Here is a 17,931-nt window from a genome sequence, read left to right on the forward strand (position 1 = left end):
AGCTCTTTCATGGATCCAGCTCATGGGTCCTTTTTTCATCTATGACGAGGAGATTAGCAAGGAATATAAAAGCTATGTATGTTAGATTTTACATCTCAGGAGAAGGACTTGTTAAGGGGCTATTGATTTCACATACCTTCCTGCCCTGCCTGCCTCCTCCCCCATCATCTTCTGTATTTAAATGGGAAATATTGGTACCTGTGGAGACACTCCTCCTATAAAGGTTCTAGTTTTAAGCATTTGCCTGGGTATTACTTACAGCAAAATTGAATGGAAGTGAAGGAAGAAAGGACAGTTTACAAGAAGTTTGGTAAGAAATACATAGGGTAGGAGGGGAAGGAGAAGAAGAAAAAAAAACCTATCCAATTAGTGTTGAGAGATATTATTATTGACATAATTGACGTTATATTTGTTTTAAAATATAATTCTGCTTTTTCATTCACTTAAACCATAGCTCAAATTTAATTTATTTAAATGTATCCATTAAAATAAATGTTGGGTGGTTGGTCCATATAGAAATAAACTCATTTTCTTAATATTCTTACATTTTTCTAAAACTGTGTGTGAGGCTCCTGAACTAGGCTCTAGTGTCATGGAGTGCAAGGTTTAGGAATATTTCCACAGCAGATTCTTTGCTGCCTTTTATTTAAACAGAGCGGTTTGGCAGAGGACGACAACCAGCAATCATTGCATTTCTATAGGTCACTACCTACAATTGCTTGAAAACTGGTGATTTTTTTCCTCTGTGTGTGTGTGTAAATCTGCATTGCATATCTTGCTGTTAAGGATGTAAAGACGTGGTTTCTCTAGGATGATCTTCCTTGGTAAAAGGACAAGAATGCTGTTCATTTTGAAGGTCTAATAAACAGTTCAGCAGAATTCAGTCCACTTTAGTTATTTACAGATACCTCTGTTGCATAGAAACTCCTCTAGTTCCACGAAACAATTTCCAAATTCCTTCCTGTGCATTCAGCAACACAGTGATCGTGCTCATTTTGAAATATGTTTTTTACAAGTCCTGAAATTTCCAACTCACTGAGCAATACTTCTCCTCTTTCCATTTTCAAAAATAAAAGTTATGAAGCACTTTTTATTTATGGCCTATTCTGATCTTGGACCTGCTTAATGTATCATGACTTGATTTAATGCACTACCATAACAACAGTTACGGGTCTTTTGCGTATGCAGGCAAAATTTACGCTTCAGAGTCAGAATGCCAGGCTACCTCCTCCTTAGATCACTATCATAAAGTTCCTTTTTACATGCTGTAGTTGAGAGAATGTCATGATCTTCAGATCCTACTGCTCAGGATTTTTTGTTGCGGTTGGCCTAATAAAATGTGCGGTTGAAAGTCAATGAGCAAACATGCATTTGGAAGGTATTATACGTATGCCCACAGAGATGTTGCAAAAGCTCATCTTATTCTGTTGCAGGAGGATGTAAGGTGGTTTTTTAAGTTCCTTTAGCATCCTGGGAATTAATTAATGTGGTTCAGTGACAGACCCCAATGTGAAAGTGGAATGACAAGACTCAGCTGTAGGATGCTACAAACATTACAGTAATGGCTTCATAGGAGGAAGTTATGTCAACCAGATTTAACCCTTCTGTTGTAAGCAAGAAGTCTCTATAATTCACCTGGCCAAAACTACAGTTGATGTACACAAATATGGTTTCACTGCTGCAAAGGGTTCTGTAATGATTTATGCCAACATAGGATGTAACTCATGGTCTATTGACAGCAGAATTTGCAGTTTAACAAGGCTTGGTCAAAAAGTCTAGAGAAATACATGTGCAAAATTTTTTTTTTTCTAATTTTCAACTACATGTTATTTTTGTAATGAAAGCATAACAAACCTTAGAAACAGTTGCTTTTGTTAGTATTATTAGTAACCTTATGTTTGTGTACCTTATGATGATGGCATTCGTGAGAGAAGATCTTGATTAAGGTAAATAGCGTAGTGAGATCAGTCTGCAGTGCCCTTTTGAGATGTTAACTGTTGTCATCTTGGCTGGGATGTGAACTTTCTACATTTCTTTTTCCTTCTTTGAATAGGAGAAGTCAATGTATGTCTAAAAATACGTGTATGCATGTGCATTTCAATGCATTATAACACACTGGAGAAAATCAAGGCTCCCTATTTGTCCTCTTCCACAGGATATTACTTTACTGATCCAAATGAAAATGCCATAAAATTCTGTAACAGAGAATAATGTAAGATAATGAATCACAATATTCATCTAAGGTTGCTGTTGCATGGAATAACTAACACTCCTCTGGTGTCATCTTGCTGGATCAGTCTGGCAAATTATAACCAGAGAGATACCATGTACAGCGCCATCTATTTAAATGCACTTTGATGAAACTAAGTACAGGGAAGGTTCCCCGAGTTCCCCAACATTGCTAGATACAAACACATTCACTGCACTGTTAATCTTACTAATTTAATACAAATCATGCAGGTCTCCATGAGATTTATGTAAAAGAACAGCTGAAACCTGTGATTAATGTTGGCAGTGGAAAGAGCGGTTTCAGTCTGTTGGCTAAGGTTAATCTAGTCAAGGTACTGGGGAAATATTTATCCTTTGCTATGATATAGCTTAAAATACTATCTGTATGTAGGATTGCCCTTAAGATAAAGTACAGGGGGCTGAACAGAAGCAGGAATTAGCTGCCGACTTTTAGCTTAGACTTATAATTTACGGGTTTAATTTTGCTGCTTCTTGCTTCCATTATTATTAATTTATGTATCGGTGATAATAACAGCAATAACAGCTTCATCTCCAAGTGCTCTAAAGACAGAGATGATTCTAAAAACTGAAGATGGGGATCAATTCTCCATCACTGAAATGCATCTTTATGTGAGATGCAGCATCACATTTCTTTTCAGAAAGTCCCTTAGAAGGGTGAGAAAATTGTATTTGGTCCATTGCTGGGAGGGGCTGCCTGCCCTGCTTCAAGTTGGATAAGATACTTGGGCTACATCTACATGAGTAAATAGGAAAGGAAAGGAACCTTGCAAAATATTTGCCATATATTTATATATAAAACGTATCTTTTTTTTTTTAAAAAAACTGGAAATTCTGTGAGCAATTCTACTAACTCTTCCCTCAAGGACAATAAACAGTGTCCTTATATAAATGTGGTTTGTGTTGGGCAGTCATCTATCTGAGGATAATCATAGAATCATTAAGGTTGGAAGAGACGTTCAAGATCATCTGGTCCAACCATCACCCTACTACCATTATAGCCCGCTAATGATACTGTTAAAAGTGAGTGTTCCTGTATTTGGGAAGTAACTAACCAGAGACAAGGGTGTGCATTCAGTGTAACAAGGCAGGACAGAGGCAAATAGCCTTCCCACTTGTGCAGATTACATAAAGAAGTGATGAAGTGGGATGAACCACGCTATGTAATTGTATTTTCTCTCCCTTGGACCACTGTGCTATGTACAGAAAACTCCAAATTAAACTACCTTTTTGTAAACCAAACTTTTTTTTTTTTCATTACTTTCTTTTTACTGAGGGTAGCTCATTTCCTCAGCTGTTCTGTTACAGGAGGATAATTTTGACAGGTGTCTCTTATCCCCGTTCCTCCCTAATAGCAGCTCAGACACTGTGCCGGGAGAGCTTGTTTCTGATGTTCTTGTTAAGGATGAGTGTTTCATGGAGGAAAATTAAGCAGCTATTAAGAAAGAAGAAAGCAAAATATAAGCAGAATGTTGGCTGCTCTTTCTGAAGATAGGACAGGCTTTGGACTACATGGAATCGTGGTGTTTAACCTAGAAAGGAAAACATGAGCCTGGAGACAGGCAGCTCAGCTCAGTGGATTGGATTGTTAACCAGAAATGACTGGCCACATTTTGTCATGAAGAACGTGGTGCATTAACAAGGAAGATGGATGTGAAGCAGGAAGAGATGCTTGGAGGTGTGTGACATGCTCAAAGGACACATCCAACCCTCCTGATTCCCACTCGGGCCTCCAGCCCCTGGACCAGGCTGGCAGCTGGGTCCTCCTGGGCTCAGACTGTAACCTTGTGAAATCAGTGGAAGAGGCTCACACTGACTTCCTAAAGCAGAAAAATTTGTACTTCAGTTTTAGAGATCATTTGAGTTGAGTTTTCTGGAAGAAAAAAGAATAATAATAACTCCTTAGAAAAAGTGAGAAAACACAATGCAGAAGTTTATATTCTGTGTGCCAAATGTGGCTGCATCCTAGGTGAAAACAAAGACCTAAAATGCAGTCTTCCTTGTCATCCTTTCCTTCTCCCCATGGTCTGGCCCCCACTAATAGCAAAAGGATGTTTGTTTTAAGGCCACATGCTGAAGAAGAGCAACTCCCAGGGGCCAGGTCCTGTCACGAACCCCACGTTCTTAGCTCACCTTCCAAATGGGTTGGAGCTTTTAGTGGTTCGCAGTCTGGACGCAGGGTGCTTGAGACAACAGCAAAGCAATTTCATTGCTTTTCTCCATGACGTTAACAGATATGGCTTGATAAGTGGAACAGGGCTTTTCTGTTACATAAGCAAAGAAACATTTTTCACTATTGATGTGCATGGTATTTAAAAAATGTGAAATGTTCGAGGCCTTTTTTTTTACATCTGCATGTATGCTTTTAAGTTTTGGGGCTAGGCTGAGGTGAAGAAATTTTCCAGACTTGCCAAAACTGGCAGTTGCTTTCATTTTGCAGCAAAACCTAAATGGATTCTTTAATTTTTATTGCTATAAAAGTCTCATTAGCTACCAGAAACCTGTATAGACCCTAGGTGTTGCTAGCAGGCAGTGATGCAGTATAATTGTTCTGTAAAAATACTGTAGCATTCCATTAAAATCAAAGGCTGCTGAGTTTCCATATGGTGCATTTGTGGCTTTATTGTGTCCTTGCCATGGTACCATTCAGTCTCGTTCCACACATACAAGTAGAGATGACTGTGACTTCCTCCCAAAACCAGGATGTAATACTTAATGGTTCTGCAGTTATATCTCAGGTAACATTGATTTGAGTAGGACTGAAATTCTGTTGCCTCTTGAGAAGATAAAAACCATCTGTGACTCAGAGCTTATTTCAACTTAGAAAATGTGAAAAACTAGGCAATGTTTTCTCCTTCCTATTTCAGACTTTCTTGTTTCTTAGTTAGAAATTCATGCTTTGTTTAAAGTGCACGTACACTCAAATATTAGAGAAGGTCCTGGGAGAAATGGAACAGGAAGCATGTTCTGCATCACAGTGCTAACTCCTTCCAGTTTGTGATCTTTCTCATTCTAGTAAGGAAGTTTAAAAGGGAGAATGGCATTGCTTTACTCAAAGTATTGCAGTTTTGGGATTTATGACAGGCTTGGCTGCTTTTTATCTCACTTTGGCTCCTTTGCTAAGCTGCTGGATATCTTGAATGAAGTGTGCTCCTGTCCTTATTTCTTTAGGCAGGGGAGGAAGCATACTGCAATATCATGGGTGAGATTTGAAGGTGGAGTGCTCTTTTCTGTACTTGTATTTTCTTTCAGTGGAGGTTGAAATGTTGTAAATTGCTAACATCTGTGTTACGTGCCCTCTGCACATTCATAACCTGATTTTTTTTTTTTTTTTTGTTCTCAGCTCAGTTCATCAGAGTGACTTTGGCAGAAATGAGAGTACTCAATACATCCTAAAATATCTCCCCTAGAAGATAGTTAACCTCAGGTCTGCCTGCTTGCTGTTCAGGGCTGATTGGGCCTATGTTGCTGCTTGCATACACAATTTGAACCCATCCCATTACCTGCCTAACAAAGTGGGAGAGCAAAATATATTCAGCAGAGTCATTATGGGAGCCACCTTCTGGAGATCTGTAAATAAGATGCTGTTTGCTGTGCAGAGTGTGCATGCAGGGAGACTGAGATAAAGTCCTAAGTCTGATGCTATCTTTTGAATTGATTAGGCTTTCAGACAATTTTCTTGCACCAAATTTCCACTTGTCTGTCTAAACCTGGAGAGAGTTTGGCCAAAGGGCAACCTGAAGTTGAACATATTACATCTTTCACAGGTATGATCTGGCATAGATCTGAATTAATACATCAAGTAGAGAAACAAATGTGTGTGTGCAGGGTTATTGACCAACTGTTGTATTTCAATATAGTTGCACAACATTTTCCTGAGCGCTTCCCCTTAAACGGCTTTTGGGATCCTTGTGAATGAAAAAGTTGTATTAAAACAAACAAACAAACAAAAATTGTCAGCATTGTGTTTTGTTTATTTTTTTCCCCAAGGGAGTTACACTTCCAAATTCCAGATATCACCAGCAGCTTTGAGATTTGAACATCTTTTGAAAGTTTTCTTCTTCATATATGTTATTGCTAATGCAGTACTAAATTGGAATTCTATTTACTCGCCTTCAGCATAACCCATGAACCGAGCACTGGGCTGGCCAGACCCTGCTCCGAACCACTGCAGCTGTTCTTATGTCACCTCTTCATGCAAGCGGGACCTGCCTTTGCTGGCTCATTAAAAAGCCACATAAAATATTACTGCGGTGCCAGAGTCTGTGTCACAGCAGGGTACCATGCAGCCAGGCATCATGAAACAAGCTTGGTCCGAGAGGCAGCCCAGCCCGTGGCAAGCTGTTAACCTCACAGCCACTAGAGCTGGGGAACAGGCTGCGTTTTGCCTTCAAGAAGCTGGTGGCAATATCTGGTGCTAATGGAGCTTTTTGATTTATAAGCCCCATATAATGCCAGAAGCAAAATTTCCCAGGTAAATCATCAGTCTGCTGTGTTTATAGGGCTTGTGAGATTTCAGTGTTATGCTCCCTCCTAGAGCAACTGTGTTGCATGGGAAACGCCATGTGGGTGCTTTGTTTTCTGTGCTGGTTTGTCGTTCTGTTCCTGTGAATTAATCCCTGTCAGCAACAAGTTGTAATAGAGGCTGTTTCTCAAGAGGAAGTATTTCTGCCGTTCTCACCGATAGCTTTACTGTTAATCAATATTTGAACCACCAGGGCTAAGAAATCTGGTACTGCGTCCTTGTTTCATCTTCTTTAATGGATAGATTATTTCTGTGTCAGCTGTGGATCTGAGTTTTCAAGTGACCATCTGTGCAATTGGTGTTATTCAATCAATGGTCTACAGCCCACAGGTGCTCCATAAAACATCGGAAGGTGATCTGTAGAGCAGTGGGAGTTGAAAGCGAAAATCAAAGCAATCCTAAAGGCATATGCAGTGATGCCCTGCAGTTAGCAACAAGCAGAGATGTGCTGGCTGCATGCAAAACCAGCTCAAAGGTGCAGGTCGATGTGTTGCCTGTGGATTTTTTTTTTTCCTCCAAAAGTTTCAGTGGCTCTTTGGTTATTAGAGAAGCTTGATAAACACTGCTCTAAAGGATGCATTTGTTTTATGAAGGGAGCTATTTTAGCATGGGAAGAATGTTTAGAAAGCTGCATGTCAGGTTGGATTGTGACTGTGTTGGAGTATGGGTGTTGGCAATTCTGGCTCTTCCTTGAGGTGTCGTGAAAGAAATGTGCTGGCACAGATGCCTGTGGGTGGGCACCTGGGTCTGCTTACAGACAGCAGGGTACAGCTGCCTCAGTTTTACTTGGCACAAGCACAAGACTCCTTTGACTGCACAAGAGGCCCCTGGAGCGTGCTGCACGCACCGTCTGCCTGGAGCAGGGGACTGCCTCTGTGAGCTATGGTGATGCTCCTGAGCGGTGTGCCTGGGGGTGTGGTTTGCATGAGCTTTGTAAAAAAAAAAAAAAAAAAAAAAAAAAAAAAAAGAAAAAGGAATAAAATAATAATAATGATAATAATAATAAAAACATTCCTTACAGGTTTGCCCTGTGAGAAGGGTGTCAGAACTACCCTTAGCAGCAGCTATGGGTAGTTGTGAGACATCTCTGCAATTTTTCAGTGGTCTCAAGGGCCCACTGGTCACTGAGCGGTGCTGTGTCAGCACAGGCTGCGTTCCTACCTACTTCACCAGCAGGAATGTGTGGGCTGCTCAGTTTGCCCTCCGTAGGCACAGATCACCTAGTTTCTATTACTTCCTCATTGCAAGGAGGTATTTCTAGAGGTGCGATGCTTTTCAATATGGTCTCCCAGAATGTTTTCTTTTTCGTATAAACAAGAAAATTATTAGCTTGTGGGCTGTGATACAATGTGCAGTACTGACAGCCCTGTGTGTTAGAGGATTATGAGAAAAAAAGCAACAGAGACCCTGAAATTGTTTCACAGTACTGCTATATTAAGGTGTTCTTTTTCTTTTGTCTCTTAATTTTCACCTTTCGCTTGCATTCTAGTCATTACATTTTTTTTTTTTTTTTTTACAACTGGGAGGACTCAAAACTTTTTGTTCCCACTCTTTTCTTCTTCTTTCTTCTTTTTTTTTTTTTTTCTCCTTATGAAAGGTGAGGTTTTTATATAATCACAGGATTTCAGGAAATGAGCTTTCTAAACATACAAACAACACTCCCGTTCGTCCATCCACCTTATTATATCTGTGAGTGTCATAATAAAAATGCGAATGCTGCCACAACTCTGACTGTGAGATTTATTCTCTGCTGACAGTTTCATTACTGAGAAGAACAAGATCATTTCACTTGAAATACAAGGGAAAAAAACCCTCTGAAATTATCTCTGCTGGAATTTGAATTTGTCTGCCATCTAGAAAGCAGTATGAGTAAGCCCAGGACATCTTGAAGTGCTACTTGTGGCACTCCTCAAAACATATCCGATGGCTGCTGAACTGCTGTACGTGGTTAACTTTGAATTAAGACCAGCAAGAATCCCCATCCAGAAGGTTTTAATTATATAATATAGCTGAATCTGAAAAAGGTTAGTTAACCATCACAAAATCCTTGTAGAAAACAAGATCTTGTGCAGAGAAAGTTTATTATAAGAGATACAGGATAAACAAAGCTTGGGGGACGACTGGGATTCTGTAGCAGAATTATATACCCTTTTCAGCCTGATAAGCTTCTAACAAGTCCCAAGTTTTGAAGGGTTCTTCACTTCATTGAGGTAGCTGGGGTTGTAGAGATTGTTTCAGTAAGATTATTCATCTTCAGAGCTGAGCAAAATAGCAATGAAATGCACTTGCTAACCATGTTTTAGGGATTGAGGCGTATGCTATTTTTTGCAATCATGATTAAGCAGAAAATAAGTCTTAGCGCATACAGGAAATTTTTTCCAGTTCAGTGTTTTTAAGGTGAAATGAAAAAAGTATGTTAAGGTTTCGAAGTATTGTGCCTTATAAAGGTTCAAGAGTACTTTTATTGAATTTAGTTGTAAAAAAACAGTGACACGCTGGGTTTAGTAATGCATGAACACCCTGATCTTCAATTTTTTTTTAATAATTTTTAACAACATTTTTTGGGAAAAAATGAACATTTGAGTAAAAATTCCAAGGGAGAATTTCCTTTTATTGAGTGTTAATTCTGAGTAGGGCCATTAATTTTGGCTTGCAGTTGCAGGCAATTAATCAAATAGTCAAGAAAAGAAAGTTTAATTATTACTGTTTGTGCAGGCTTTAATTCTCATGAGTGCAAGCTGTCAAACTGCTGACTGTCATGTGTCGTGACTCAGGCTTTCATCTCTTTCTGTGTCTTGCTGAGTTTTCTGCGGCATGTGTACATGTATACTTTCCTGTTTGCCTTACCAAGCTCTCGCCAATCTCAGTGCCTTGTGTCCACCTCTTTCTGCTGACCTGAATGCAGAATGACCCAATGCTTAACTGAGCCTTGCTGTACTGAAGGGACTTTGGGTATGTCAGAGTCTGGTGGAGTATTGTGGTGCTCAGGAATATCCTGGGCTTGGAGAAATGCTTGTGGTATCGTCTGTAATCCCTTCTACAACTTGCTTTTGCAACACCCTGTATATGTTCCTCCACACTGCTGAGATGCTTTGTGTGCTCCTGTCTCCCTCCTTTCTCACTGCAGAAGACACACAGCACTCAGAAGAAAACAATTGAAATCATTTTAAGTAATTTGTAAGACCAAGAATCAGGGAAGGGAATGATTTTTACATCCTTAATTCTGAACTCAGTGCTCACTAAAGCTTCTGTTGTTCCAGGTTTTCACAGGCAACAGCAATGCTGATAGTGTGGTTCACCACAAGCTCCTGCACTCCATGAAAGCCCGATTCTTGCGCTTCGTCCCTCTGAAGTGGAATGTCGGTGGGCAGATAGGACTGAGAGTGGAGGTCTTCGGCTGCTCCTATAGTAAGTGGCAAAGTCTTAACTCACATTTTCTCAAAGAGCTTTTGTTGGTGCTGTCAGTGCTGCAGGAGGGATGCATCAGAGTATGAATTAAAATGCAACATGGGATACGTAGTCATTTATTTTTTCAGTAGTTGCCCTTGTCTTTCTGCATTGGGATGTGCTAGCCCATCTAGCTCAGCTGGTGAAGCTTTCCCAGAGCTAAGCCCAACACAGTGATCTGCTGCTGCTTGTGAGCACAAGGTGGTCTGATGCTGTGGAACCTCCTGTCCCATTGAAGGACACAGAGCTACTTGGGATCTTTTTATAGGGTTTAATTTAGGAATGATACTACCATCTGCTTAAGTGTATTTTTAGTATGTAATAGTTTATTTTTGTTTTTAAGGAACGTTATCTAGTTGAGGAGAGCGGCGCAGCTTGTGCAGCTAGTATTTCTATTTGAGGCTGATGATTTCACAGCTTCAGAGATAATTTTGCTGCTTTACTGGTTTTGCACAGGAGTTTTCTTTCATGCTTTTCTTCAAGATATGGTGATGATCTTCTGAGACACTATCTGTATCACTTTGTCATGTGGGCTTTGGAGCAGCTTATGAGCACTGTTACCTGCGGGTGTTTCATCTGCGTAGTTATCTCTGTGTACTGCAGATATATGACCTATGACCATGGAAGTGTATGGAAGTAAAGAAAAAGAACCAGTGTTGCTCCCAGGCATAAGATGAAGACAAGTGCACAAATGAGGAAACACAAATCCAGTATTTGTTTCTTTGGTGGCTGTGGTTTTATTTCTGAAATGTGACTTTATAGTGTTCAGAGACACTGCTGGAGACAGGTAAAATTTTACGGGGGAATTGAGGGGATTTGCAAGCTTTGGCCAGAAAATTCAATGTGGTGTGGCACAGATCACCATCATGTGATGCTACTGTAATTGTACCTCTCCCTATTTAGATTAGGTCCTTATCTCCTTCTCGGAGGTGTAGAAAAGGGGTTGTAAAGTAGAAAAACTCCTATTTGGGACAGTTCTTGGATTCATCTGAGCTGTATCAAAGTGCAAATTGTCTTAAAACTTTTGATTCACATGATTCCACTGAATTGAGAGCACACTCCTGGACTCTCAGTGGCTTCATCAGCAGTCTCAGGCTTTACAGCCAGTTCATGTGGTTTTGCCTGAAGGATCTTATTATAGTCTGTGTTGATCCGAAAGTTCCATTCAGAATTTTTTTTTTTTTTAAGATGCTGGTTCTCCACCTACTTTGATGCTCAGGCACTATGGACTATTCATTTAAGTACAGACCTGCAATGTCCTGGTCTGGACAGGTAGCTACTTATGCCAAGAGACCTTTTTCACTCCCACCAGTGGACCTGTAAACTGAAACCTGCAAATCAAAACCAACTGCCCTTGATGTCATCATTCCAAAACAGCTATATCATCTATTCCCAAGGAACTTTTTTTCATTACAGTGACCAAACCTCTGCTGTAAAAAATGTAGTCCAAATAGACTTGCTGCAAATAAAAACTGGAACTGAAGATGGAATTTTTTTCAGCTGAATGTGATTTGGTGCTCCCCACGTGAAATACTATATGGGCACTACCTCCATGTCAGATTGTGGTTGTATCTTCTGTGATATAAAGAAGACTTCAGAGTGACTTGCTGGCTGAGTTTCCTTGTGCTGATATCATCTAAGTCTTCCTCTTTATCCTGTACCCTGCAGTTACTGGAAATAAAAATGGTTGTAGAGAATTAAGGTGTGAGATTGAAGGAAGGCAGAAAAGAAATAAAGGGATTCATAAAAGTTTTACAGGGTGTTGAAATATTCATTCCATTTATATAAATGTGCCATTCAGATTTCTGTCTGGCAAATTGTGTATGCCAAGCAATACCTGTCTACAAGTTTTGCTTATATAGCTTCACAGTCTTGGCTACTCCTAACCCAGGCATTCTAGCACTGTACGAAGATGTATGATCATTTATAAAATGTCATCTTTACCGTTAAACTGATGGAATGTCTGCAGCAGATCCTGAGCTGGTGTACACCTACATAATGCATTTTGTAATGCTCGACAGCATACAGACTCATCCACCATGTTCAATCCTGGCACAGGAAATATATAAATAAATTGAAAAAAGTTAAAAGAAATGACATAAAATTACTAGAGGCAGTAGGGGACAAGGAAGGGAGAAAATGGAGCTTAAGGAAGAACAAATGGCCCAAATGTACAGCATCTCTAAGAGATGACCCTTCATGCAAGCGTCTGTGTGTATGAAAGAAGGGATGTGAGGCTGGAAGTAGGAACAGCATTCTAATCACCTACCGGTACCATAGGTTTAAGCTGATACAAATTAATCTGTAAGAACCTAATTTGCAGTTATGCCCAATCCTCTCTATGCTGTTGGAATGATTTAAAGGCTTTGTCAAGTAAACCAACACAGACTACTTGCTCTTAAGTCCACTAAAGTTGAAGAAAGTGTTTCCACCAGCATTTTAGCTTTGATTCCAGTCGTGAAGCATAATATAAAAAGAGAACACATTTATGAGGGACACAGGTGAACCAGATCCTGCACAAATATGCATCTGCAACTGCTGGATGATTTCTACCTCTTAAACTACTTGTGGTAGCAGGTTAAAATTCAGGTGATGCTGGACTTCTGTCTGTATATTCCACCTTTCAAGCAACTGCTGCCCCAAAGTGTGGCACCTGATCTGGAAACAGAGTTGCTTTACAGTGATATATTCTGGGCAGAAAGTGGCAGAAGCAATGATTTACAGGCAAGCTGGAGATTCTTTTTGTGCAAGTGGCAGCATTCATTGGATGGCTTAAATAAAAGTTTGGGGATACTGACAGCTTAGGCCATTTGAATTTAATGTGCTGCTGTATGTCTGTTAAAATGCGGGACTACTGCCAAACATGAAGCTGAGCACCTCACTGCTACACCAAGGCGTGCAAAATGGCCCGTGGCTCCGATCTCATCAGCTCCTTTTTAACATTGCATATTTGAGCAGAAGATGGCAGCTGTAGGAGACGTTTGTGGCTTTGCTGCTTAAGCATTTTTGTGATGGCAGAACTGAGTGTGAAACTCTTGTGCCTGTGCAAGGCTCTGACCTCCAGTTGTGGAGCGAGCCTGTGCTGTGCAGCACACTCTGCTGAACAGGTCCCAGGAGCACAACCTTATGCTAACTTCTGGCAAAGGTAGCTTTCAACGATGACTGTGTAGTAGGAGGCAGATGAAAGGCATCAGGTCTTGTAGGTCACAGAGGTCTCTGCCAGAACACAGTAACAAAAAGATATCGAACGATCATATTAGAGATTAACTGCAATATACACTGGATGATGAAGTGGCTGACTTACCATGTGACTGAACTGTGCTACTGAATGGCACTCGTTGTAGTTCATTACTCCTGGGATAATTAATATACTATTATGAGTTTATCTCAAACAGTAGTCTGTCAAACAAAAGAGCTTTCCTTTTTTTTTTTTTTTTCTTCTTCTTTTCACCCTCTAACTGGCTGCCAGCTGAGATTGTTTCATTGGAACACAAATACATATTTTTACCAGAAAAGCTTTTTCACGCCTGTGAGTTTGCTTGACTCTAGCCTATATAGATCAAAGTTCACGTGAAACAAAGCACTCAGGGCTGTCAGAGGACACATGCTAATTGCTGTTTTCCTTCTCACACTGAAAGTAGGTATTTAAATGAAATTTAATTACATTTCTTGGAAACTCCTGCAAGATTCCAGCTCACATCCTCAAAATAGGTACTAAAATAGGAATTAAATGGTCTTGATTTAAAAGAGCATACAGTGATGCTTCCTGTTCAGAAAAAGGGATGTATGATGAATTAAATGGAGACTTCCATGAAGAGGTGTGCGTTAGCTCTCACTGGCCATTTGCAGCAGAGACTCCAGAAATAGTGTGATCATAAGAGATAACTGGAGCTGCAACAGAGCTGGTGTTCAGACAATTGGCAAACCAATTGCTTTGGATGCTGGGAAGCATGGGACTATCTTTATACTTGGGAATAGTCTTGTTAGCTTAGCGCAGGGGAAAAAAATCTGCTGACACAATTGCTTTTATAGGATAAGATTTGTAGCTGCATTGAAGATGCTGATCATATTCTATAACTGGTTAGCGGCCCAAAATGCATCAGCAGGATCAGGGGTATGTTCATTTAACAGGCTGGGAAACCACAGGAGAAACAATGATAGGGTGTGAGATAGGGTATCTTCTGCCTTTGAGAGACGCGTTTTTCATTTGCAGTTCAGGACTCAAATTTCTCATCTTTTGCTCTCATTGCTCCAGGGAATATGATCTGATATTGTGTTTTTAGATGAAATGATTCTTGATCTCTTTTTTCTCTTTCTCTTCCCTACCCCCCACCTTTCCCTCCTTGTGATAAGATGGAAAAAAACACATTACAGAGAACCACTGTCTGTCTGATGGCACTGACCAGTAGTGTTTGTAACCACCTGTGTAAGACAAATACCCAAAGGATCGCTTACCAGGAGTCAGACATAGATTTGTGATAGGGTCAAAGCTGCCTAGCAGAACAGTGACCTCTGAGGTGCTCGTTCAGATTCATCCCTTGGGATGCATGTCTGAGAGGTCTGTGGAGAGGGAGGTTAGGTTGCTTCAGACTACCTGAAACCAGCAAGTCATGACCAGCCAGAAGGGATGTCTGCTCAGACAGGGAACAGAGCTCCTACCTCCTACAGGGAGCTAAGGCTTCTGTTCATTGTTGTAGGTGCCAGAATAAGAGTTTTTGTCTCAAATTGAAACTGTACCTTGAGGATATTTTGGAATAACTTTGCCTAGTGTGTGGCTACTTTTTCCAAAAACACTAGGGAGGATCATCTTTATAAGAATAAATGAGTATCCTCTCTGCTGCCACCTGTCTCCTTGCTGCACAGGTAAACTCCATAGACCCACCTTTCCCCCAGCCTGTCTTCTGTCAGGATAACTAGTCTCATAGGTTGAGTCCTCTGGTCACATGTTGCCATTTTTATTTATTTACTTATTTAAGGTTGATTTAGCCTGAAAATCCACCTTCAACTGACTGTTTCCAACCACCCCCAAGTGACTTTAATGTTAGGATCTGTGTTGGGAAACCAAACTGAAGTGGAATAAAGTACCCAGCTTCCCTTGAGCCACAACCTCTAATGAATTTAAGAAAAGCTTGATGAATTTCTGTTGTATGGAGACTTCTTCACCTGTGAGCAGAAGGATGTATGTATTTACAGCAGAGGAATGTTTGAATTGTGGGTCAGAGAAGAATAACATGGAAGAAGCAGCTTTTACCTGATCTCACTTTTGATGAATTTTGTAGCTTTGTTGATGGAGGACAGCATAGGAAAATATGAAGACTGAATAAAGTCTCTCTTCAGTGAGCACAAACCAGTGGGTAGTGCAGAATGAAACCACATGTTTTTAGTTTGTTATTTCTACAGATTTCCTGAGACTTATAAAATTTCAAATCCTTGTTCTCTTGCACAAGTGGATTACAGGCATGTGTGGGCTCTAAATAAATACCGAACAATCAAGCAAATTTTCTGCAGTGACTGCATTAGAATTGTGCTAGATCTTTCAGTTTTTAATGGGAAGCCAATGATTTGTTGTCATGCAAACTGCCACTAATGACTTTTGGAAGCCAGTGTTAGCATTTATTTGACATATTCCCATTTCATTCAGGGCTATTTACTGGCCAGTGTCCTCACAACTGATAATTAGTGAAGCAGAATTTTTCTGAAGCAGGTTTTCCTTTGTATTACACTCTGTAAATGTTGGTATCAGAACTGTTCTAGAAATTGCATGTTATGTTGTGGCTTAGTGGAGAGATAAGAACAAGGAATGAAGTGTGAATTCAGACTGAGCGCCTGGATTATTTGGGGTGAGGATCTTGAAAGAAAAAAAGACTGCTATACGACACCACTGAATCAGTTATCTCTTTCTCTTGCAGTACCTTTGTTTTGGACACTTAGCAGGAAAATCTACTTTAACCTCAAAATGCACTGAAAATCAGATGCTAAATACTATATATATATATATATATATGTATTTAGTAAGCTATTTCCCAATTCCTGCCTGTGTTAAAATGAAACTATTTTTATGATGTACTTAGAATTCACTTTTTAAACAACTTGAAGTATTTAATATAGCTAGGGAAAATTCATAAGAACTAAACCATGAATTGAATTTTCTTTATAGAAACTGGCAGTCAAAGTGTCAATAGAGAGAAAGCAGCAATTCTAGGGAGGGGGAGGGTGAACTTGAACACCTAAATCAAAAGTAAAAACAGGGAAAGCAGATGGCACGAATACTTCTGTAACAATACTTCCTACAGCAACAACTGTTACACTTGTGATTCTAAACAGCATTTTATAATTCTGACAACATTGATAAGAAGTTAGTCTAGTTTATTCTGTAGTGGATTTTTTTCCCAGGATTAAATTTATTTGTAGTTTCAATCTCTGAATAAATAATTGTCTTTTTATTTGGAATGGAATCAGTTTTGGAGTGACAGAATTTCCCATGAAATTTACATTTTGAACTACCCTCAAGTTTGTAGTGTGCTGTCAAACTTTTGTACAAATTGTTGTTCTGACATGCAGAAGTTATGAATGATGCTTTCCGTAGTAACAAATCATTAACAGGTGTTTATTTTCTGAGTGTGTAATAGCTTTTAATTGAAAATATCTTTAAATTTGGGTCCAGTCTTAAAAAAATAATAATAAAATAATAATAAAAAAAAAGGAGTGGGAGATCCACAGCTATTATTTCTGGTTTTTAAAGAGGAAAAAGTGAAACTACCATTAAAGCTCAAAAGGGTGGAAGAACTCTCAAGGTAGCTTAAGTGACTTAAAACACTAGCTTTAATCATAATACGGTTGCTGACCAGGAAGTCTTGATTCTCTTGCTTATGGACCTTTCAGATATTTTTCAAAAGAAAATGAAAAAAACCAACTGCTTTAGATTATCATTAAAGTATGTGGTTTGCAAACAAAGCCTATGCTTTTTCTTCTTTTTCACTGCAAAGATATTCTCTGTCTTTATATATGTATCCCAGTAGTTACGTAGAATGTTAAATGCTTGTTCAGAGTTTTTGTTGTTGTTTTCTTCCAGTGTTCTTATTTTTTATTATTTTTCTTAAGAAAAGGAAATACCAATTGAAAGATTTATTATTTACAAGTACGTACTTTATCCATGGTTTTTAACAAATTGCATTTGGATAAAACTTAGAATTGAATTAATATATGTCAGTCATATTTGACTATGATGCATTAGTTAAAAGTATTTAAAACTACGTGAAATGTTCTGGTAATGTAAAGAGGGTGAAGGAATAAAAAAAGGAGCGGGGGAGAGGGAAGAAAAGAAAACAAACAAACAAACAAAAAAGTTTACTAAAAATCTGCTTTGCTTAAAATGCCACTTTGTTCTGTAAAGAGAGTACTGTATTTTGCTGCTGCCACAGGAAATATTGATTGCAATTGAAGAACTGACAGCTTGTTTCCCATCACAATGATCAGGTTTTGGAGGCTGGCTGAAAAGGAAAATATGTTTCTAATAGGATTTTCGAAGGTGTATAATCAGTTTAGATGCCCAGTTCCCATGAAATCCCTTCAAAAGTTTTTTGAATTGGTATTTGAAAATTCTCGCCAGCCCAGTCAATTTGCATGCAGAAACAGGGTTGATAAATGCCCATCACAAACAAGCAGCCAACCCTAGAGGCTAAGATGATGCCTATTTGGATGCAAAGATGGAT

At 39.3% G+C, this 17,931-nt stretch overlaps 1 protein-coding gene across 8 annotated transcripts in view; it reads left to right on the forward strand.

The window, feature by feature from the left end:
• Window positions 1-17,931, forward strand: part of CNTNAP5 (contactin associated protein family member 5) — a 289,841-nt gene that overhangs the window by 120,059 nt on the left and 151,851 nt on the right. For all 8 annotated transcript variants that reach the window (XM_080600797.1, XM_080600798.1, XM_080600801.1 and 5 more), the window contains one exon: window positions 10,033-10,180. In XM_080600797.1, coding sequence (XP_080456923.1) covers window positions 10,033-10,180 — 148 coding nt within the window. The remainder of the gene's footprint in view (window positions 1-10,032; window positions 10,181-17,931) is intronic.

The sequence above is a fragment of the Anser brachyrhynchus genome, assembly GCF_964034855.1.
Source record: "Anser brachyrhynchus genome assembly, chromosome: 7".
NCBI lineage: Eukaryota > Metazoa > Chordata > Aves > Anseriformes > Anatidae > Anser > Anser brachyrhynchus.